This window comes from Hippoglossus stenolepis, chromosome 23 (assembly GCF_022539355.2).
Source record: "Hippoglossus stenolepis isolate QCI-W04-F060 chromosome 23, HSTE1.2, whole genome shotgun sequence".
NCBI lineage: Eukaryota > Metazoa > Chordata > Actinopteri > Pleuronectiformes > Pleuronectidae > Hippoglossus > Hippoglossus stenolepis.
The window spans coordinates 9,440,037-9,461,888 of record NC_061505.1 but is presented as its reverse complement, the minus strand read 5'-3'; the positions used below and the strand labels follow the sequence as shown (position 1 = coordinate 9,461,888).

Sequence of the window (21,852 nt, the reverse complement as noted above, 5' to 3'; positions counted from 1 at the left end):
CACTTGTTTACTGGCATCTGAACTTTGTCTGCATGTCTCTTTGAATTCGCAGAATGTCACAATCCCAGAAAATCCCCCAAGGGCATTTGAATTGACACAATAACTTCACAATAACACATTAATATTCACAATATTGAAGACAAATATGTCTTACAGAGCTGGAATTGTGGCCCAAATGTTATTCTGCTCAAAGTTTTTGTTAGTTAGGATTTAAAAAAACTTGTTGGACAATGTTGGATCATCATTCAAACATAATTAGATGTTTGATTTATGGCACTTTTACTGTTTCCACCTTAAGCTTTCCCTGCCTCTTTTAATTCTGCGCCTCCCTCTTGTCTCTCCTCAGATGATCTTTCCCTTCCAGTGGCAGTGTCCCTACATCCCCCTGTGCCCACTCTCTCTAGCTGGTGTCCTCAACGCTCCTTGTCCGTTCATAGTGGGTGTGGACTCGCGCTACTTTGACCTTTATGACCCCCCGCCAGATGTTGTCTGTGTGGACCTGGACACCAACACTATCTACCTGTATGATGTTGCTTTGATACTAAAACTCGTGTTTCTCTCTGCCTTGTTCTGTTTATATACATCAGTGTCAAACATTGCTGCCACACATTTGTTAAACTATGAGCATGTTCCATATTTTGTGTAAGTCAGTTGTATTGTGTGTTACAGGTCTGATGAGAAGAAACACAACAACTGGAAGAACCTCCCAAAAAAGCCTGGCAAGAGCCTCATTAGCACACTGACCAACTTGCACCACCAGCTGGCCACTGGTACAAACAACATCTCGTGTCTGCATAAGAGCAAAGACTCCATAGTTGCCATGTTAGCTAATGAATAGTAAAAATCCCTTTTGGTTTGTTGTTTAGTTTCCGTGTGTCAAACAGTTGAGGAGGACTCGGCAGTGGTTATAACCCCCATCGAGGCGGACTTCACCTGGCAAAAAAAGAAGACGGCCCTGGAGATGGAAATCCAGGAGACCTTTCTGCGCTTCATGGCCTCCATCCTGAAGGGCTACCGCTCCTACCTCAAACCCATCACCCAGGCACCCTCTGTAAAGGCCACAGCTGCCGACTCTCTCTACGACCTACAAGGTAAACACAAGTCACTGACTCAAGGTGGAGATTTTTCATGAGGAGAGAAATAACTTGGATAATGTGTAAGAACCTTAAGATATAGATAATGATCCTTTTCATGGAGTTGCTTAATGGTGTGGATTTATTAATGACCTCCTGGCTTTGTAACCCGTGCATGATTTATAGCCTTCACTCAGAAATCCTTGACTAATGTTTAATTTTATTGGCTACTCATTTTCAAGGAGCATCTCAACTTTTACTCAACCTAAGTGTTTTTAACGATCAATCACCTTTTAAATTCGGCTATTATAAGACATCACTAATGCTTGTTGCTGGGAAACTGGTCCTCACTTCAATTAGCTCCACATTTTCTTTTTAGCACTTTTGAAAATAGCTGCACATCGATAGACAAAGGTCACCAGGGATAATAAATCCTAAAGGAGGATGCTCAAACAACAAATTTACACAATTTTAAAAATATTTATTTCTCCTCTAAGTGAATCAAGATGATCAAACTTTCCCTGTCTTCCTGCAGGTTTTCTCAAAAGCAGAGACCGTGCCCATCAGAAGTTCTACTCCCAGCTCACCAAGACCCAGATATTCATCCGCTTCATCGAGGAGTGCACCTTTGTCAGCGACAAGGACACCGGATTGGCGTTTTTTGACGATTGCGTGGAGAAGGTGATTAATGACGTCAGTCCAGTCTTCACGCTGCCTGCTGGTTTCATGTCTGTTTCTTCCTCTGTAGGTTTCTATCCACGGATAAGCCTTTGTTTTATGTCGGGTTATTGGCAAAGTAACATGTATCCGCTGGGAGACCAAGTTTCCTCTGATTCATTCTTCTGCCTTTGCTCTATTTCCTCTTTTTGCAGCTTTTTCCCTCTGATAAAATCACCGACAAGGGCACCAAGGTAATCTTTTACACCGTAATCAGGTTTCCTCGCATGTTGCTTTTTTTGTTTGACTAACATTTAAAGTTAAATAAATTAACCATTTTCCCACTGCTGAGGGGCTTGAGGATTTCCCATTTTCTTCTATCCTTAAATCCAAACCACAATGACAAAAGCATGTTTTACTTCCTGCTTGTCTGTTATCAGAGTGTAATATGCTGGTACTGGTTTACTCTCATCAGAGAGGAAGTGACCTGTATTGTGTTCTGTTTGTAAACTTCAAGATAAAGATTTCAGTATTAGTAAAGCTCCGGATGTGACATTCACTGCAGGTTGAAGGCGAGTCATCGGAGGACACAAGACTTCTGGAGCTGGATGAATCTCAGAAGAGTGAGCACACCGTGTTTGTGATGCCCGCCGAACCTTCACCTGACGATGGACCTGGCCCTGCCCTTCGATACACGTAAGTCTTTTTTTCAAACTTCAAGTTATGAATGCTTCAATAAATAGAAATAGAAACATGTGTGATGCTTCCTCGTGGGTTTATTTTAACTGAAAAACATGTTTTGGGTGTTTTCATATCTATCATCTTCCAGCTACAAAAGTTTCCCCAGATTGAAGATGGATCTGTTTGACCGTCCCAGAGGGTTACGTCCAGCACTGAGCACCAGAGCAGCGGGGGCCAGTTTGTCCAGCAGCCCTGCTCTACTGGCAAAGAGGACGAAGCAGGTGTGTACATGCTCACAGAGTCACTTAAACTTTCTATTCTTCTCATCCTCTGTCTCCATCACCTTGTGCATCGGTCACGTTTTAAACAAAATGCCTTCAATACTGTACCTGACAGGAGATCAAGCTCGCTTACAAGATGGCAAAGCGTTTCTACTCCAACCCTCCGCTGTGGGCCCGCTGTCTCTTCAGTCACTGCTATAGCCTGTGGTTCATCTGCCTGCCAGCTGGCGTGCGGCTGGCCAAGTCCAAGAGCCGCGCCATGCAGCAGGCGTACAACGTCCTCCTGAAGATGAGGACCACTGAGGTGGAGGTGCTGGATGAGGTACGGTTACATTATATGCAAGAGATTTTCGACTTATCGTTAAAAATCCAAGGTTCTTCATTGTTTGCATGTTCAGACTTCATTGTCTCATGCTCTAATGATACGTTTCTGTTTTCAAATGTCTATTTAATGTCAATGTTTTCATGTCTTTGGCTTTAGGTGTGTTACAGAGTAGTAATGCAGCTCTGTGGTGTGTGGGGTCTTCCTGTTATGGCTGTGCGAGTCCTGGTTGAGATGAAGAAAGCTGGTGTGCATCCCAACGCCATCACATATGGATATTACAACAAGGTCATATATCACATAATAATTGCATGTCATGTTAAAGCAACACAATGTAACTTTTACTAAGCAACAGCGCCCTCTGCAGCTACATGTGGTGATTAATTCTGTTGGGCTCTTATTCCAAACGATCTGACTGTGTAGTACGACTCACTGAACTGAAACTCAACTAAACAGTGGATATTCTTCATGATCCCCAGCTTCCTCAACCTGAAGAGCTGCTGCTGTAACAAATACACCAAACTCAGTTTAGAATTTTTCATATTTAATAAATTTCCTCGCTGAATATCGGAGGGTTAGGGTTAAACCCTGGTTTTTAATGATGTCTGAGTCTTTTTAGCTCATTACTCTTGAAATTGCTGGACCAGTTTATGGCAGTTTAAGCTGTGACTATCATTTACACACTTTTCACAGGAGATCATACCCGATCACCAAAGTTACACAGAGCAAGAACAGATGTTCAGGGTGAGAAGTGGGAATGAAAGCGACATCATTCTCTCTGTTTCAAATCAGTGAACCATCAAACTAATTTTAATGAAGCTGCTGTTTTTAAACGGACCTCTTGCTCTTGTATTCTGTGAATTACTTCACTTGAATTACACAATCTTAAGTACAAAAACAAAATGTAAGAAGGAGACTCATCCTTCATCATGTTCCATCTGCAGGCTGTCTTGGAAAGCCCCTGGCCAAGCCGAAACCGCAGCGGCCTGTTTATGTGGACCAAGCTTCGCAATGTGCTTCGAGGAGTGGCCCAGTTCAAGCAAGCTCTGGTCCCAAAGACTTCCATGAAGGGACCCACACTTAGTGGCACAGGTGGGAAAGGAACATACAATATGATAGGGCTACACAGTGGGAGAGAAAAATCTTCCTAACTGATTTTATGTGTCGTGTCAATATGAGATCTGATACACTTCCTTTCGTCTTTGTGTTTCTACTCCAGCTGCATCAAAAGAAGTATCAGCAGACGCTGACGTTGACGGTTTGAGTCATGGCAGTGCTGACAGCTCAAATGGTGTCAATGGGGAGGAACATAACCTATTTGCCCACAGCCATGGCATGGAAGATGCAACAGTAAACCACTGTATTACAGGTACGGACTCTGCAGAGCTTCAGGTCTCAATCTCTAAAGCCTGATGGTCAGGAAACGCTGCACTGGAAACATTTTCGAAGCTCTGACCATTGCTTAATTCTGGAGATGCCATGGCACGGGTAGTCACAGCAGCAATCCGGTTGTAAACAAATTCCCCATTGAACCCAATTATACCAACCATCTAGCAAAGTCACTGTAGTCCCATATTTAGTCATGGATTAGATAAAAATAGATCGGTAAAATATTCATTGTGTCTAAAAGAAGAAAATGACAAAACTATTAGGTTAAAAAAGAAACTGATCTCCTTTAAAGAACCATAGTGTAGAATGTAGGGAGATTTGCTGGCAGAAATGTTGTATAATATTTATAATTCATAGGTTTTCTCAGATAAATATCTATAAATATAGAAAACTGGCTCCCTAATGTGTTTACCTTACCTGACGTCCACAATAGGTACTCCTACGCGCTTGGAAATGAAGGGGTGAAGGGAGGGGCTTATACCGCTGCAGACTGGTTGTATAATAATATACTTATTATAATATATGTGTGACCCACAGGGAGGCAATCTGATCAAGGCTACGGCTCCAAGGATGAGCTACACCAGGAGCTGGCAGAGCCTTCACATGCAGCTGTCCTGTTGTCCGAACAGAGTAAAAATACCAAAGCACAACACAACGGTGAGAGAAGCTACTTTCATTATCATGTGCTGTATGTGTTATAAATACCTCCATTTTACTTTTTGCACATCAGCATTGAGTGTGTATTATTATGTACAACCAGGGGGCGACATCGCCGGCTCAGTGGACAGTGCAGTCACAGTATCAGAACCCCCAAGTCCTGTTGATGTGCCCTCACCTGTCCCGAGCATTGTAAAGCCGTCTACAGGGAACTATGATGGTGAAGCAGGTGAGGAGGAAGATGAGGCTTTAACTTTAACTGAAACGTGACTTTGAATTGTTTAAATGTGCTTTGTCACTTCTCAGCCTTTTTTAAAAAAAATTCTATGTAGATTCTTTTTGTTTTTTCACTTTTCAACTCTTAAGTTTCATACCTGCACATATTCTACAGTTACAGGGAAGCTGTTCAGGAGACACAGCAAGAACAATAAAGTGTCTCTCCCTGATGACGACGCCCCTCTAGCATCAGGGGACGTGGCCAGCCAGTCTCAACAACAGCGGCAGAAATCCTTCTCTGAGCGCAGCTGTAGCTTCAGCGCTGAAAGTCGTGCTGGAATGCTCCTAGAGAAAGGCGTGGACCACATGGCCAGCCAGATGGGCGCTGATGCTCGCATCCTGGCTGCAGCGCTTTCTGCCGGTCAAACTCCACCTCCCAGCAGTGTGTCCAAAGCACTTTTTAAAGATCTGGAGGAGGAACCTGAAGACGATCAGGGCTTGATGCATGGGAAGCTACCAGCGGAAGACGAGCCAGGGGTATCAGAAAAAGGGAAGGAAAATGACGAAGATGTGGAAGGGAGTGAGGAACAAATAGAAAAAGAAGAACTAAAGCAAACTGAAGCACATGAAGATGAATCTGGGGTACGAGGAGCAACTCTGGAGAGGGCAGACGTGAAGGTGGGTGCTGACCCACTTTCCCTCCTGGTATCAGAGAGTGAAGAGTCGGCCTCTGTTACCAGCCAGGAGCCACCGCGCTCGGTGCCAGCCGTGGTGTCCCGCAACCTGGCTGAGGAGATCGAAATGTACATGAGCCTGAGGAGTCCTATGGGTGCCAAGTCCTCCAGCATGGAACTCCAGCAGTCCCAGGGAGACTCCACTGACCCCCCTCAGCCCAAAAAGACCATGGAGCGCAGGTCCAGCCTTCCCGTGCCTCCTGTCAATACTCCGAGTGGCTCTCCGGGCGACACACCCAAGCGCAGCCCCAACACTGTCACTCGCTCCAAGACATTTGTCGCAAAGACAAAAGCCCATGCCCGCACCACGGCAAGCCCGAGTAATAGGTCGTCCTCACTGACAGCACTAGTCAAGTCCTCGCAGGGAGGGTCTCTGGGCTCAGTCATAAACTCTATTTCAGGCATAAAGATGGACACTCTGTTGTCGGGCCCTAAAATTGATGTGCTAAAGTCGAGCATGAAGCAGGCGGCAAATGTAGCCAGCAAAGTGTGGGGGGCAGTGGCATCAGCTTACTCCTACTCAGATGATGAGGTGAGGCTCCTTAAAGGATAATTCTAAATATTTAAACCCATTTTTATTTTTATTTTGTCAAGGTTTTGTAGCCAAAATCAAGATTTTCCTCATTCAGTCTGTAAATATGTGCTCCATCGGTCTTTATTCTGCAGGATGAACAAGCTCAGGGTGGTGGCGGTGGCTTCCCATCCAACCTGGATGAGCACACGTTGGCTGCACACGATGTCGATGAGAGTCCTGATAGAGGGATCATCCCAGGTTTGGTGGCCAATGGTTTGAACCAGAGCTGCACCAGCCTAGGCAGCAGCAGTGGCAGCAGCGACACAGGCAGAGGGACCCACCAGATGCGTAAGCACACACTCTAGCGTAGACATGAGAGAAGTAGAAGAGATGGGTTTAATGAGGTGCTGTCTCAGGTGTGAGAGCTGCGGTATCAGCTGTAAAAAGTCTAATTCTCTCTCTGTCTGCAGATCCAACCCCAGGACGAGCAGGCAGGGGTCCCGACTCTGAGCAAAGCTCCTTACATCACGCTTCCTCCTCAAGCATCTACCAAAACTGTGCATTGGAGGTCAGACTTAACATATACAACCAACTACTGTGGTGCGGCTTGTGCTGCCCTGCTTGTCACATTAGTAACCGGGATGTTATATTTCTCTGCTGACAGGTGCTGATGTCGAGCTGCTCCCAGTGCCGCTCCTGTGAGGCTCTGGTGTATGATGAGGAGATCATGGCAGGCTGGACAGCCGATGACTCCAACCTCAATACCAACTGTCATTTCTGTCAAGCAGCCTTCCTTCCCTTTTTGCACGTCGAGTTTCATGACTTGCGCACGTTAACCGGGTAGGAATATCTTGTCGTCCATCATATCCATACCCCTGTACTTATTTTAAAGTAGCGTTAAGATGAATTACACAAACTTCTTCCTCTTGGAATAAACGTCTTAACGAATACAAATGATCGATAATCTGATCTATCTGATAATGATCGAAAACTTTTTTCTTCTCTCTTTCAGGTTCTATATGAATCCCAGTGCCTCAGGAGACAGTATCCACAGCGCCCATCCCACAGCCAGCGGTTCAGCTGACATTAAGACACAAGACCTTATCAGTTTCCCTGAGGAGGAACCTAGAGAGACACCAGATGATCGACCCGGAACTCATAATAGGTACGGCTTCATGGGAATCTCTTGCATGCTCCACTAGGGACACTTGGATTAACCCTGCAAAAAGCTTAATATCTGTATCCTATATGAGTTCTCTTTGCCTTTTTCTGTTTCTAGTCTGATTCCGGAGCCGGTGCAGTCTGACCCTCTGGGTCTGCTAGAGCACAACTCTGCAGGGAAGCAGCAGAGATGCAGCGGGACATCACTGACGCGCAGCAACAGTGTTGGAGGACCGTTGCAGAGCCTGGACTACTCCCAGAGACCTGGTCACGGTGTATCCACAACCAGCTTGCCCTGCAGCCTGCAAGAGGTGTCGGTCAGTGTCACAAACTAACCTTATCACTTTTAAATGTGGCTGGTAACCCTGTATTTGCAATGCAGTGAAACTAACTGGTGCAATGCAATGTGCGTGTGATTGTCAGGATGGCATGGGGACCAAACGGCCCAACCCCAAGCCTGTGTCTGTGCCGTACCTCAGCCCCTTGGTGCTACGTAAGGAGCTGGAGACCCTGATGGAGAATGAGGGGGATCAGGTAAGCACACATATGTATCCAGATGTTCTGACAGTAGGGCTACAAAGCTTTATAGAAGTTTGTTGTCTTGTAATTCTAACTTCTCTTTGTCCATCCAGGTGATCTACACCCACAAGTTCCTGAGCCAGCACCCCATCATCTTCTGGAACCTGGTGTGGTATTTCCGCCGCTTGGAACTGCCCACTCATTTACCCGGTCTAATTCTGACCTCTGAACACTGCAACAATGGAGTACAGGTTGGATAATTAATAATTTATCTCTGATTATTGTTTTGTTTGTTCTGCACCAGTCTGATAGAGCAAGCTGATACTTTCCCACACAATGTCTTTGCAGCTCCCTCTGACGTCACTGTCCCAGGACAGTAAGCAGGTGTATGTCCAGCTCCTGTGGGACAACATCAACCTGCACCGGGAACCTAGAGAACCCCTCTACCTGCTGTGGAGGAGCTTGTGTGAGTGTGCACACAAAGACACATATTAGTTTCAGACCATGTTGTCCGCCATCACGTGTTCAACTTTTTATTTTATCTTCTGAAACAGTTTTATATAACTGTGCAAAATCTTTGCTGCAATATCATTGTTGGTCAGCAGGGGTCAGAAATTTGGCTAATTCGTTAAGGGATCTTTATGTGTTTGTGTTTCCTAGTGGAGAAGAAGGGGACGCTGGCTCCGACCGACCACCAGGAGATCCGCACCCTCCTCAACACAATTGTTCGCAGCATCCAGACCAATGACGTCTACGGACCAATCAACCTGTTGATCCGAGAGATCAAGCGGTGCCCAGAGGGGACCAAACGGCAAAGGTCAGCCCCCTTCTTTGTTTTTTACTTTCCCACATTTGTGATTCATGTAGTGTCAGTGAATAAAAGTATTCTGCCTCATTTGTGTGTTGTGACTTTCTCTCAGGAGTATCTATAGAGAAATACTGTTTCTGTCACTGGTGTCGTTGGGACGGGAGAACATCGATGTAGGTGAGTGTATGACCTCAACACCATTAAGGTTTAGGGCGTATTCACTCCTGAAGGTTCAAACCAAACTCTTTGTTACATTGTTTACACATTTTTAAACTATCATTGATTATTATAATGCAAAACCCCAGACAACCACTGCTCCTCTGACTTTGTGAATCTCCACACCCCCGTCTCTTTTAAACCTGCAGAGGCCTTCGACAGGGAGTACCGCATGGCTTACGACGAGCTGAGCCCCGAGCAGCTCAAGTCGTTGCACCGCATCGATCAGCCACCCACCCCCAGCGTTCAGTGGTGCCTTAAAAGCTTCGGAGCCCCGTTCATCTGACGGGCCAACATGAGCAGCAAAGATGAAATTATCGGAGGGAAGGATCGGTTGGTGGCGCGGGGTGTGAGCGGAAAATAATTTGTAATTTAACACCTTCAATTGTCCAAACATGGTACTTCTTCTTCCCTCTGTCTTGAAAGATGCCTACTGTCTGCTTATTAAGCTTGTCGTGGCTTTTCTAATCAGATGGTGTATAGAATGATGAATCACTGTACAGAATGTATTGACTGCCCCTGTGGTGTAGATATATCTGCTGTGTGTGTGTGTGTGTGTGTGTGTGTGTGTGTGTGTGAGGGAGGGAGGGAGGGAGAGAGAAAGAGACATCATGGCGTCAATTCTCTTGTAGCCTTTTCAACACTTTGCTTATGCCCACATTAGTTCAGTGCGATTTGTTTGAGACTGTGTACAGACCCCAACTGTTCCTTTCTGCACTTTCTAACAAAAACAAAAAAAAACACAAACAAAACGGTAACTCAAGTCCACCTGTCTTTTTGTACATATCTTTTTTTACTTGAGGGAAATCTGAAACCGGAGTTGCCTATTATTTTTTTGCAACGTCTAAACTGTTTAATCCAAGTCTTATTGAATGTTTCGTTGCGTATGTACAGGTCGAAAATACGTGTAAATACGTGTCGGTAGCAGACGTGTCCGTGGGAGACGACTGTCGATGACAATCACTAATTAATCGTCGCTAAAACCGATACACGACATTCCACATTCCCTGTGAGCAAAACAGGTCTTAAAGAAGCAGTGATCTCTTCAACCATACCCATGTGATTAAAACCTGCTATTTGGAGAGAAACCATTAACAAAAAGATAAAAAATCAATCATAAGTAAAAACGTGTGCCACACTACTGATCCCCACACATTAAAATAAGACACATGCTCTCTTGAGGTGTCAGTGTATTTTTAATATCTTTTTAACAGTAACTCACTGTACTTGTCCAGCTTACACGCCTCCTTGTTATTATGAATTAGAGCTGCAATGTAATAATTACATGTATTCTTCACTGTAGCATAAAGTAATTTTTTTTTTAATTAGTAATATTAATTGCTGACAGGATGCTTTGAATATTCGTGGTAACTTTTTTGGGGCGTTCTGCACAGCTGATACGGCGTCAAAGAAGAAACGTGACATTCCACTAAATGCCGAAAGAGACAGAGAGAAAATCAAAGTAAAGTGCTGCGATGAACTGTTGGGAAATGCCAGCAGATGGTCCCACTGTAGATTTGGGGAATGGGACGATGACTTGTACAGATGTAAAATTTTCAATTTGCACTGCATCGATGAAAACCTGACCTAAACCCGGGGTGATGCCGGGACGAGACCTCCTCAGAATATTAACGATAAACAAAGCAAAAAGAAAATTCTCAATTATTTATTTTTGTATTATTGACATTTGGATTACAGACAGTTTAGTAACTTAGCATTTTTAAGACTAACAATCCCCTCTTTCCCTTTCAATCTGTCTTAAGGGCTTAAGGGCCCCCCTGTGCTGACTTTGTAAATTTGTTCTCCTCGTGGCAGAGGGTGTACAGAAAAGACTGTTCTTTAACAATGATAGATTAAGTGATCTCTTACCGTCCTGTGGAAAAGGAATTGAATGTCTAAACTTAAATGCGCTGCAATAAATGAATTTGTGAACTGATTGAAACTGAAATGTGTCTTGTGTTTTTGTCTCTGCTCCGGCTTTGTGCTTTACTTCTTTCCTCAGCTCTGTTCTCAAGCACACAAATATACTGTCTTTATATGTTTTCAATATATGCTTTTATGGCTCACGTTAAATCGGCAGACTGGAAAATCTTGTAAACTTTCCCTTCCGTCAACATTCATTTCCAGGTCTGCATCAATCTGTATCCTCCATCTTGCTCACCTCATTTCTTTTGTCTTCGTCCTTCACCATCACATCTGCGTCGATCCCCTCTCTGAAGTGTCATACCTGCTCTTCACACATGATTTCTCTTCAAATCACAAACAGTCCAACGGGTCTGGACTTGACGGCTTTAGTTTTAAGCAGATTTTTTGCGGAATATCATAATATAACATTTAGAGATTTTCTTTTAAACTGCAGGGCTAATTTTACTTCAGCCCCGTACGTTTCCCTATATATTCTTTTATTTTTTCGGTCATTTAGGATGTTTCTATGATATGCTATCCCATATTAAGTCCCATGTGTACTCACAAGCTTGTATGTAGTGATCAAAAACCACATCACTATATCTATCTGTCTATCATCACTCTCTCTGTATTACTACATTTATCTATCACTATCTATCGCTCTGTTTCTATATATCTATCAATATCTATAATAACAGAAACAACACGTTTAGTTACACTTAAATAATAGATATTAAATTATAATTAAGTGATCATTTGAAAGGCAACGTTTTCAGCCTGTGTCTAACTTAAACTAAATTCCTTTCTTTCTGATGAAATGATAATCACCAATATCCTTCCGCCAAGCAACATAGTTCTCGGAGAGCTGCAGTGTTTCCGGCGGGGCGCGTGAATCCGGTGCAGGTGTTCCCATTAAAGCGGCTCCACGGTGACCCACGCGGACCCTCAGGTGAGCCGGCGGGGAGGAGACGGAAGATGGCGCCGAGACGCACAAGGAACGCGGGGAGCGTCCCGAACAACGAGCAGATGAGACGCAGCAGGCTAGCTCTGCTCATCCAGCAGTTTGAGAAAGACGGTGTGTTCAGCTTGGTTAATGTCCGCTTCAACATGGTCCTACCGTTGTCCCTAAAACACCCACGTTTATGTCCTCCAGCCCAGGAGCGCATGAACGAGCTGGAGGCCAAACTGGACAACATGCTGTCCACGGTGGACAAGGTGTTCGAGGTGGAGCTGATGAAGATGCCTCCTTCTCTTCAAAACACCCACATCAGAGATTTAATCAGTGGTCAGTGGTTTTTATTTAGTTCATAAAATGTATTTGTCCTAGTTCTACAATATACTGTGACTTTTTTATTGTTTGTGTGCAGATTGAAGTTGGAAAACCTTGTGTTCATCCTACCTGGTTTATCTGCAATGAAAATGTTTTTTTTTTTCCTTTTTAAATTAAACTCAACTTCCTTTTATTCCTGTTCATGTGTGTCTCTAATGTAAGTTTGAATCATTAACTTAAATAATGTTATGTTCTTTCATTACATGCCGACTATTTCAGAGGTCAGTTAAGTCAATCTTCAGATCAGTTCAAAATTTTTTTTTAACAAAGCAACAACATTCATAGAATAACTTCCTCTTTAGCAATTGGTGTACAAAGTACAAAACACAACGTTCATTTTGTTTTGTACTTTGTACACCAATTGCTAAAGAGGAAGTTATTCTATGAATGTTGTTGCTATGACAGAGATCAACAAACTGCCAAAATATAAATAATCAACTCCCCCGCCCCCACTGACTGTGTGCTTTTAACTTTTATTCATATTGAACTCGTCGTGTGTCCAAATCCCAACAAATTCGATTTTCTCACTTCTCAAACGGTCCTGTGTTACAGAGGAGGAAATCTCAGCCAGTGATGTATCAATTGCCATGAAGGTGAGCTGACAGAAATCTCTCCTTTTTTATAATTTTATTTTTTTTATTATTATAGTTATAACCGGCTTAGTTGTCACCCTTTTTGCAGAACGAGTCCCTCGAGATGCACCAGCCCCTCAAGAGGTGTCACAGTAAACGAGGTGACTTACTTTTTTTTTTAGTTACACTACCTTTGAAAATCCTGCACAAAATCCAATTTAAATAGTTTTAATGGTCATTTGTGCTTTTATTTTTGTAGTCAAATCAACTGCTTCTACCACAGCTCAGTCTGCTTCAGTCCAGAGGGCCTCACACAAGACCTCTAAGGTAGCTGATGATGGAGCAGGTGATGTGTGCACATGCACGTTAAAGGAGACGACAGCTTTTCTAATGTGTGCATTGAGTGATGCGACTGATCTAATACTTTCATATGCTCAGGGGTTTTAAAGATGAACTGTCAAAGGTCAAGATAACTGTTGCCTCATAAACTCTTTTTTTTTTTCCATCTCAGCCTCGAGAGAATCCTTTCAAAAACGAGTTTGGCCTCTTGAACATAGCTCAAGTTTGCCTCAGCGAATTTAGTCTTACTTTGGACCACTCGCCTGTTGGACTCAAAGATTATAACTGCAGGTTTGTAACTCTAGGTTTTTCTTTACTCGCAGGCAGTAAATGGCATAAACAGGACACGGACGTTAGCCGGCAGTAGCAGCACAGGAAATATCCGGTAGGAAGTGTAGAAATGTGTGACTTCTGCTGAACTTCGTGCAGCCTGCTGATGTTGCCGTTGATTTTATTTATTTTTCTTTTACAGGGGCTCCACAGTCACTGCCAAGAGGACTCAAAGCCGCTTGACAAAAACCAATGAGCAGACACCAGCCACCAAACCCAAACTCAGGTTTTGGGGGGGGTTATCATTTCACCTCCGCTGATATTTGTACCTTTTTTGGCTTCTAAAGGCCAGTTCATTTTTAACATGAGGAGCTGATGTGACTCTTGTTTTGTCTCAGGTCGGTCGTCTCTGCTGGTGATCTGCACTGTTCAATGGCCGGCTCAGCTGCACACATCACCGTCACCACAGCACAGGGGCAGGTATGGTGCTAAATGCAGGATTACGCAAAAGCTATTGGACTGATTTTCCCAAAACTTGGTGTGAGGGTGGGATATGGGCCGAGGAAAAACTCTGAAGGGAAAAAAATCTGGCATATTTTGGGAACTGATATCTTTGAATGTGTGCAGTCTGGTGCCGCTTGATTGATTTTAAGGGGATCCCTTTGAGGGCCATTTTAGTTATTTAATGCATGTGGATTTGACCAAACCATGCAATACCCGCAGAAATGCTTAACCCTCTGTCATGATATAAAATTCTGTAGATGAGACATCTTGCCTTCCTGCTAATATTTAGTTTGACTGTAAATACTGGACGCATGTGTTGCCAACGTGTATGTACTGAATGGATTCTACATGTGGTTCTCTTCCTTCTAGACCGTCAGCTTCTCTGAAGAGACCAAGGAGGAAATAAACCTCGACATGCTGGATGACGTGGCGTGGTGCCAGATTCAGAAGCTGACGGTAATGGTGAACTTTAAATCTTTTTTTAAATGTGACTTATTGGTGTCAGTAAGTTCATTACCAGAACAAAAGGAGTTAAAAGCCTTTTGACGTCTGAAAGCATCTTGAAATGTGCCGTTTTCCCTTTTGTCGGATTTTGGACTTTCAGAATCTGATGGAGTATCTGTCCAGGCGAAATCGCTGCCACCGATGAGTGAAGATGCCTGAACACGTCCACTGAGACACTTGGATTTTTTTTACGTGTTTTAAAACATTTATAATAAAGCTTATTTGCGTTATCATATGTGACTACACACTGCATTTGTATGATTTAGTCCATAAAATGACAAAACAAAGGCCTGTGATTAAATTGATCATGTTTGTAAAATGTGTCAAGAAAAATAGACCCAGTCACAACAAACTACCTACTTCTTTTTAATCTTAAAAAAGGAATTACACCAAAGCTGTGATGCGTCACTGTAGCTGCTCCATCTCCACTTCCATGGGCGCCGCTCTCTGTGGCTGGGTGGAGGGAGATCTGGACGACGTGGACAGGGCGTGCGTCTCCTCAGGAGCCATTCGTGGATAGAAGGGACCGACCAGCCAGTTGAGCGGCGTGTTGTTCACCAGATAATCCATGACGTTGTCCAGAGAGCTGCTCATTTTGCCCAGCTGTGCTCTGCTGCTGGTCAGCATGCTGTCGGGCAGGTCTCCCAGCACCTTGGCCTTGCTGAAGTTGCCGTAGACCTGCGAGGCAGAGCGGCCGAGGGAGAGCACCTCCTGCTGGACGTGGTTGGGGAGGCCCTGCAGGCCGGAGACGATGACCAGACAGGTGGTTTGGAGCTGCTGGGTGAGGGAACGTGCCAGGGCCAAGGTGTTAGACTCAATATCCTGCGAGGAAGGAATGGACAGATTCAGCTTTGATGACATTTATGTCCCCAAAAAAGCTTTTTACATGTTCAGATGAAATTGACAGAATTAGTTTTTTTTCCTTTTTTAACTGCACAAATCATTCCTTCAGGCTGGAGATTTAGAGCAGCCTGTTAGAAGTTCAATAGAAGAAACATTCCCAATGCATCAAATCTGCTCAATTTGCACTTGATGGTCTATATTAGAAATTAAAATAGAACACGTTTGTGGTGTTGCACTTTGTTTAGTACGTAACAAGAGACATTTGATGTTTTGTACTGTTGCGTTGTCTTTTATTTTGTGCACCGGACGGCAAGCCAAGTTTCCTCCTCACCTCTGCGTCATGACCATGCTCCTGGGTTGGACTATTGGACTTCCACGCCACCAAAGAGTTGAGCTTGTCATTAACCATCTGGTTCGCCCCGCCAATATGCTTTCTGCCGTATTCAATCTGGGAAAACAAACGCAACTGAGCAATTGATCCACCTTTTGTAGAGACCACAGACGTCTAATGAACGGAATTTTTCATATTGTGAGAGCCAGCGGACCCACCATGTCAACAGTGGAGTTGAGCCCTGAGATGAATCCCATGCTGCGCTGCTTGCCATCTTGGATTTTGGCCACAGCCCTGGTGTATGCCCGCTTCCTCAGCTTCGTGGAGAGAGAACCCAGTCGCACGTAGTAGCTCACATTACTCCTATCAAAGCCTTTCACAGTTTTGGCCTCCAGCTCTGTCACGAGGGAGGGAAAGGTAACATGTTTAGTTATAAAAAAAATAAAATCTAAATTGATGGCAATTAAGTCATTGAACCTTAATCGTGACGTGTGAAGACGTCTGCTACAAATTGCTATGATGTTAAGTAACTGGAAGCATTAAAGCCATGACGCATATCAACTGGTTAATTTCTGAAAAGAGAAGCACATAGTGTACAGGCTTGTTTGTTATAATCTTCTGCAGGTCACAGTTCACTCTAAACAACTGCTCCTTTTAATGAACGAGAAAAACAAGCCACGCAAATTTAGATCCTCAGAATTTCCCCTGTAAATCCCCCCCCCTAAACTGGAACAAATCCAGTTTAAACAACGTACTCCAAGATAACTGGCCCCTGATTCAGCTTGTTAGAGATAAACAAGCTGTTTCACCAGCCGCTCTCATTTTGAAAAACACTCTCTGTATAAGCTTGTGTATTTTTAGCCTGGTATTTAGTATTCTATAGATGATTGTAGGATATTTTTATGGAATAGGAAATGAACTACACCTTTCTATTGAGCAGCTTTTAATATTAATTTTAGATTAAAAAAATTCCTCCTATGAAATCTGATCCTAGGCCTCTAAGAAAAGTACTGAAACAACCTATAAGCGTAGACCAGTCTTTGTTTGAGTCTTTAACTGCCTCGTCTGAAGAGGGGCCAATGCCTGAAACATTACCAGGGCAGTAAATACATTTGTGCGCGCTGCCAATGGTGTGTGGACTGGGCCAAGTTAAGTGTTTTTATTCTTTTATAACTGGGATTTTATTTGTTGTTTTTTTAAATGTAATTTTACTTGTAATTTTTTATTAGTGAAGCACCTAACTTTGTTTTAAGAAGTGCTATATAAGTAAATGTTTTATAAGTTCTTGTCTTCTGTGTCCAGCTACTAGTGCTTATCAAGTTCGGATGTGCGAGCTCTTGTACACTCTCTGAATGGGCCTTTAACCTCACTAACGGAATTGGGAGAGGAGCAGATGTATGCGTTTCAAGGGGTTGATGTTGCTGTGGCTCAGTTTGAGTTGCCTCCCCCACTCACCCAGCTCATCCTCCGTCAGAGGCAGGTACTGCTCCACCAGGCTCTCGGACGTACTGAGCGCCGTGTCCACTCCGCTGCTGACCAGCTGGGCCACTCTGCTCTCCAGCACTGTGCTGACACTCCCAGTGACCACAGTCTTGGTCCTCTCCATGCCACCCTGCACCGCGTCCCGAGTCCTCCCCACGACACTGGTTAGTGTGTCTGAGACCGTGTCCTTGGCCGTGATCACCACATCCTTGGCACTGGAAACGATCTGGACGGGGACATAAACATGGACAAATAAATAAATGATTAAGTTGAGAAAGACCAGACATTGGACGTGGCTGAACTCTGATTAGCCAACATCAATTGTGAAATAGGAACTTGTGAAATTTGGAAATCCAGTTAATACCTGCTCAGAGGGCTGGTGCAGAATCGGCAAAGTTTTCTCAATCTTGTCCAAACCTTTACAGGCGAGGTCATTGGCAATGGCAACTGCAAGCAACAAATAAAGCAAATAACATGAACAGATTTAATCTTTAAGCTTTGCAATTCTATAAAAATGTTCCCCTAGATTATACTGTACATTTATGCTCATTGTAGTGTGATTATGAACTGGGTGAAAGTTCAGAAAGGGCCAGAGCCAGCCGCCCAACTTGAACATCCTGTGTGACTCACATAGTCATAACTATTCTCTTAGTTTCACTTCACAGGCTTTGTCATCAGATAAAAGTTTGAAGCCACGTCTACGTACATATGCTAGCCAGTTAAGTGAAATTCACACCAAAGGCTTCTTACTCTGAGGCTCCAGTTTGTCCATGATGGGCGAAGCAGTGGTGAGGGCCACGGAGGTGATGGTGCGGACTCCCTGTTCGGCGGCCTCACACACGCTCCTGATGTAAGGGTGGGTGTCCTTGGTGGTGCAGTACATGCTGGACACCAAGCCGTAGGTGGAGCTCACCAGAGGGAGGTTGGTCACCCTCTCCACCACATTCTGTCAGGACATAAACAGGAAACATTAGTTTATTCAAATTGCTCTATTATTTGGTCCAGAGGTGCCTCCTTTTACAGATACATATCTATTTTTTTTATGTTATATACTTATTCCTATTGGTTAATTCATATATAATTCTGAATACTGTGTGGGAGGAACTTCTGATATGCTTTACATACATTATTTTTGCATTGCTGAACAGATACATATCTATTTTTATTACTTTATATTTATATTCTTGTTTTTGATTCCCCCCCAAATTCATTTAGCCTCTCTCCAGATTTAAACTTATGATATGCTTTATATATTTTTGCCTATATATGAATAACATAACATTCAGTATTTAACTCAACTAAATCATACACATTTAGGGTTTACAATGTAACAGAATATAATAAAAAGTGAAAGCAATAACCAGATGGATTGACAATTCTTCAAGGTATATTAAGATTAATAGTAATAAGGCAGAAAGGTCTGACTGTTCCATACTTTGACAATACGTTTTATTTTGGTATTTGTCAGCTGACAGAAATTGACCTAAATAACCAGTGTGATGTTGAAAACAGGAGATCAAAGTCTTTTACACTCACCTGATGTAAGATGACGTCAGCTGCTGCCATGTCTCCTGGAAGAAAAACTACTTTTAAACGTTTGATAAACTAAACAAATTGTGTGAATGCATCATTACAAAAGTTACAATAGGTTCAAATAAAATATAAGACGATCTGTCATTGAAACTCACCGAGTGTTATCTGTCTCTGTTCCTTTCAGTGAACTGATGCCGCATGAGGAGCAGCAGCTGGATTTATACAGTGCGCAACTATCGCGAGATTTTACGCAGCGTCGTTTCTGGGCCAAAGGTAAAGGGGCCAAAAGTTGAGTTGGGGAAATCCTGTGAAATCATTCGTCACGAGTCTGTGACACATGACTGCAGACTGATTCATCATGGTTTCATAAGACATTGGCTTCTCCTGCTCACAGGAGGATTAATAACATTTTCTAGAGGGGGCGTCTGCTCGACAAAAATCTGGAAATAACATTACAGTCTTAAATGTTCTTTAAGTACACACAGAAACTTCATAGGGAAACTTTTAAACTTTATTTCAAACTCCTGGGTCCACACCAGTATGAAAATATGAAATAAAAATAAATTTAGGACAAAATACAGAAATAAAATCCTGAAATAAAATCATCACACTTTACAAATAGACCTTTGTCTCAGTTAGTTAGTTCCATAATCTTCAAATTGGTGAGATACACATCTAAATTGTATTGTATTTTATATAGACTCCTAAAGAACAACATCCTGACCTTAAATATTATCTGAGCCCAAATTTGTTATTTGTGGATAGTTCCATAACTATTTTTATCTAGGTTATAAGACACAACAGCTTATTTATTAAAGTCCGCTTTGAGGTCCTTTTTTATTTTTAGATGATAAAAGGCACCATAGTGTTTTGAAACAGATTTGCCCTTTAATCACAATCTGTGTTTTTTTGCGGCCCCTAGAGGCAAAGGCTATTAATGTTATTTGTAACTAATTTGTCAACACTGTTCACGGGTCTCACGAACCATTGATCTTGTTTTGTGGTTGTATAATCATTGTTTTGATCATCCACTGCATCATCGCCACATCGGCCTTTAAAATAATCTCTTTCTTTATTAACGTAAACTCTCATATCCATGACAATCATCACACATTTTTTCAAGTCATCAGTCATCCAGTGGTTTACCCACAGATCAACCATGTCTTTGTTTGGCAGCTCTTCAGTGAGAGTGAGAGAATGTGACTTACAACTTGTGACATTAACAGTGTGGTTGATTTATAATATCTGATTTGTAATAAAGAAGCTATTATTAAAATATCATTACTGCTATTATAATACTAATACTAATAATACTACTTTATAATTTTGTTAAACTTTCTTCTTATCTTTCTTCTTATTTTTCTAATATCCAAAATCTCTATTTTCATGCTGCACTGATAGAAACAACATTGCAAAAACATTCCTGACATTCAACTTTGTTATCGTTCAACTATTTAAAAAAAAAAAATGCTCGGACATTCACTAATCACTAAATGTTAGTTGAGGTTATGTATCAAAGTGTTCACAGTCTGACTGTACTCTATTGTGTAGACACACACACACGCACACACACTGGACATTGATCTAATGATATTGCATCGTCCACGTCATATTGTCGTAATTGATTTTCTTTTATATGATTTTATAACAATCAAAGTGCATCTGATGTGGACTCATGACTCATCAGGATGACTTGATGAAACATATAATATCTCTCTATGGCTTTCAGAGGTGTAATGTGTCTTATAATTTACCTTCTTGAATAATTGGGCTTTAAGGGTTACTGTAGGCTCAACTTCCCTCTACCTAGAAATGTTTATTGTTTATAAATGAATTAAAGATGGACCGTAGAGTATGTACCAGTAATAATACAACTGCCTTCCATTAATGAAAATCTTTCATTTTACACCAGAAGCACTAAACGTTGGGATTCATTGTTAACACATTTACAGAGCAACATACCAAGTAACTGTGAATAAAGTGATACTGGATCTTAATACACTGCTACTCCTTTCAGATGAAAACAGAAAATGAAATTTGTATTTTATAATCTGTTGAACTGAGTAGTTTTATTAACAGTCGAGTAGCAAATCTTCCCTCATTCTCCTTGGATAGGAAAATAATAATAATAATACAGAGAAATAAAATGTATCGCTGGGTCTATTGCTAATATTTTACTATGAGCATATTTCCTAGTATTTGCAAATGTGAGCCACAAGATGGCAACAAAGTAGGTTCTTTCTCATCTTAGGTGTAGCATCAGACCTGTGGATGACATGTTGTCACTGGGGATGTTTCCATGATCTTTAATGGGCTCAAATATCTGTTAAAGCAAAGTCATAACGTCATTACTTGTGTGACACCTTGTGGTGTTTCCACCAAAGTGGAAGTCAATAATAATAATAATAATAATAATAATAATACCTGATGGCTAAACCAGTCAGTGCTGGTTTATTGCTGGTATTTTGTGAGAATATTTCCTTGTAGTTACAAAGGTTAGCCACTAGGTGGCGCCAAAGCAGCAAAGTTCTGACTCAACTTCAACATGTGGAATTAAAACCTGTGTATGAGTCGGTATGAGTCCATTACTTTTTATGGAGTTATGTATTTTTTAAAGTGTTTTTATTATTATGATCATCATCATTATCATAATTATTGTATCTAATTTATTTTCATCTGGTAAAATTGATGTTTGAGTGAAACGTTAGAGTGATGTAAATAAAATACAAGTAGAACACAATTAAATGAGGGAGTAAATTCTTCAAGACAGTATTTTGAACAGACATATGCATGGCTCCAAAGAGGAAAACTCCAGTAAAGATCTGAGCCCTGTTTTTTCCCCTCTTCTCTCATTTAACAGACAGTAGAGATGAAAAGACAGATCAGTCATGGCGGCGCTGCCCTCCTGTTTCCCATGGGGTCTGCTGCAGTGCAGGTGGCACTCATAGATTCTGGCCGGACTGCAGAGGAGATCCTCGGCACGGCGACCCACCATTGTGCTCTCTGAGATA

The 21,852-nt window shown here is 42.4% G+C and overlaps 3 protein-coding genes across 7 annotated transcripts in view; 2 read left to right on the top strand and 1 right to left on the bottom strand.

The window, feature by feature from the left end:
• dennd4c (DENN/MADD domain containing 4C) overlaps positions 1 to 9,806 on the top strand; it is a 31,587-nt gene extending 21,781 nt beyond the window's left edge. For 3 of the 4 annotated variants that reach the window (XM_035148921.2, XM_047338827.1, XM_047338828.1), the window contains exons 10-34: positions 347 to 522; positions 670 to 770; positions 867 to 1,091; positions 1,609 to 1,754; positions 1,946 to 1,984; positions 2,296 to 2,426; positions 2,560 to 2,692; positions 2,808 to 3,014; positions 3,174 to 3,302; positions 3,959 to 4,106; positions 4,234 to 4,383; positions 4,941 to 5,060; positions 5,164 to 5,289; positions 5,452 to 6,542; positions 6,677 to 6,872; positions 6,995 to 7,092; positions 7,189 to 7,364; positions 7,537 to 7,689; positions 7,804 to 8,002; positions 8,109 to 8,219; positions 8,318 to 8,455; positions 8,553 to 8,670; positions 8,865 to 9,021; positions 9,125 to 9,189; positions 9,378 to 9,806. In XM_035148921.2, the coding sequence (XP_035004812.2) occupies positions 347 to 522; positions 670 to 770; positions 867 to 1,091; positions 1,609 to 1,754; positions 1,946 to 1,984; positions 2,296 to 2,426; positions 2,560 to 2,692; positions 2,808 to 3,014; positions 3,174 to 3,302; positions 3,959 to 4,106; positions 4,234 to 4,383; positions 4,941 to 5,060; positions 5,164 to 5,289; positions 5,452 to 6,542; positions 6,677 to 6,872; positions 6,995 to 7,092; positions 7,189 to 7,364; positions 7,537 to 7,689; positions 7,804 to 8,002; positions 8,109 to 8,219; positions 8,318 to 8,455; positions 8,553 to 8,670; positions 8,865 to 9,021; positions 9,125 to 9,189; positions 9,378 to 9,514 (4,470 nt within the window). In that variant the 3' untranslated portion in view covers positions 9,515 to 9,806. The remainder of the gene's footprint in view (positions 1 to 346; positions 523 to 669; positions 771 to 866; positions 1,092 to 1,608; positions 1,755 to 1,945; positions 1,985 to 2,295; positions 2,427 to 2,559; positions 2,693 to 2,807; positions 3,015 to 3,173; positions 3,303 to 3,958; positions 4,107 to 4,233; positions 4,384 to 4,940; positions 5,061 to 5,163; positions 5,290 to 5,451; positions 6,543 to 6,676; positions 6,873 to 6,994; positions 7,093 to 7,188; positions 7,365 to 7,536; positions 7,690 to 7,803; positions 8,003 to 8,108; positions 8,220 to 8,317; positions 8,456 to 8,552; positions 8,671 to 8,864; positions 9,022 to 9,124; positions 9,190 to 9,377) is intronic. The other variant, XM_047338829.1, reaches the window with a different exon arrangement.
• A 2,193-nt stretch (positions 9,807 to 11,999) lies between these two features.
• Positions 12,000 to 14,885, top strand: cdca9 (cell division cycle associated 9). Its single transcript, XM_035148929.2, has 10 exons — positions 12,000 to 12,208; positions 12,287 to 12,418; positions 13,016 to 13,056; positions 13,145 to 13,196; positions 13,295 to 13,362; positions 13,698 to 13,759; positions 13,847 to 13,930; positions 14,043 to 14,124; positions 14,518 to 14,604; positions 14,753 to 14,885. The coding sequence occupies exons 1-10, from the start codon at positions 12,109 to 12,111 to the stop codon at positions 14,795 to 14,797; spliced, it is 753 nt and encodes a 250-aa protein (XP_035004820.1). The 5' UTR covers positions 12,000 to 12,108; the 3' UTR covers positions 14,798 to 14,885.
• Positions 14,886 to 15,002: 117 nt separating this feature from the next.
• plin2 (perilipin 2) lies at positions 15,003 to 19,063 on the bottom strand. Of its 2 annotated transcripts, none has more exons than XM_035148927.2 (8): positions 18,997 to 19,063; positions 18,845 to 18,879; positions 18,059 to 18,254; positions 17,673 to 17,755; positions 17,282 to 17,534; positions 16,045 to 16,223; positions 15,827 to 15,943; positions 15,003 to 15,474 (listed from the first exon to the last, which is right to left on the bottom strand). In XM_035148927.2, the coding sequence occupies exons 2-8, from the start codon at positions 18,872 to 18,874 to the stop codon at positions 15,058 to 15,060; spliced, it is 1,275 nt and encodes a 424-aa protein (XP_035004818.2). In that variant the 5' UTR covers positions 18,875 to 18,879; positions 18,997 to 19,063; the 3' UTR covers positions 15,003 to 15,057. The 2 variants fall into 2 exon arrangements, with proteins under 2 accessions (XP_035004818.2, XP_035004819.2); XM_035148928.2 differs by having other exon boundaries at positions 18,845 to 18,876; positions 18,997 to 19,039.
• Between the last annotated feature and the right edge of the window lie 2,789 nt (positions 19,064 to 21,852).

What these genes read in the sequence shown, in the direction of transcription:
- cdca9 (XM_035148929.2), top strand. Translation starts at nt 12,109, where the DNA reads ATGGCGCCGAGACGCACAAGGAACGCGGGGAGCGTCCCGAACAACGAG. An exon ending in CATCAGAGATTTAATCAGTG is followed by an intron (nt 12,419 to 13,015) that starts GTCAGTGGTTTT and finishes CCTGTGTTACAG; the next exon opens with AGGAGGAAATCTCAGCCAGT. An exon ending in ATGTATCAATTGCCATGAAG is followed by an intron (nt 13,057 to 13,144) that starts GTGAGCTGACAG and finishes CCCTTTTTGCAG; the next exon opens with AACGAGTCCCTCGAGATGCA.
- plin2 (XM_035148927.2), bottom strand. Translation starts at nt 18,874, where the DNA reads ATGGCAGCAGCTGACGTCATCTTACATCAG. An exon ending in TCTGACGGAGGATGAGCTGG is followed by an intron (nt 16,224 to 17,281) that starts GTGAGTGGGGGA and finishes CCCTCGTGACAG; the next exon opens with AGCTGGAGGCCAAAACTGTG. An exon ending in AGCATGGTCATGACGCAGAG is followed by an intron (nt 15,475 to 15,826) that starts GTGAGGAGGAAA and finishes CCTTCCTCGCAG; the next exon opens with GATATTGAGTCTAACACCTT.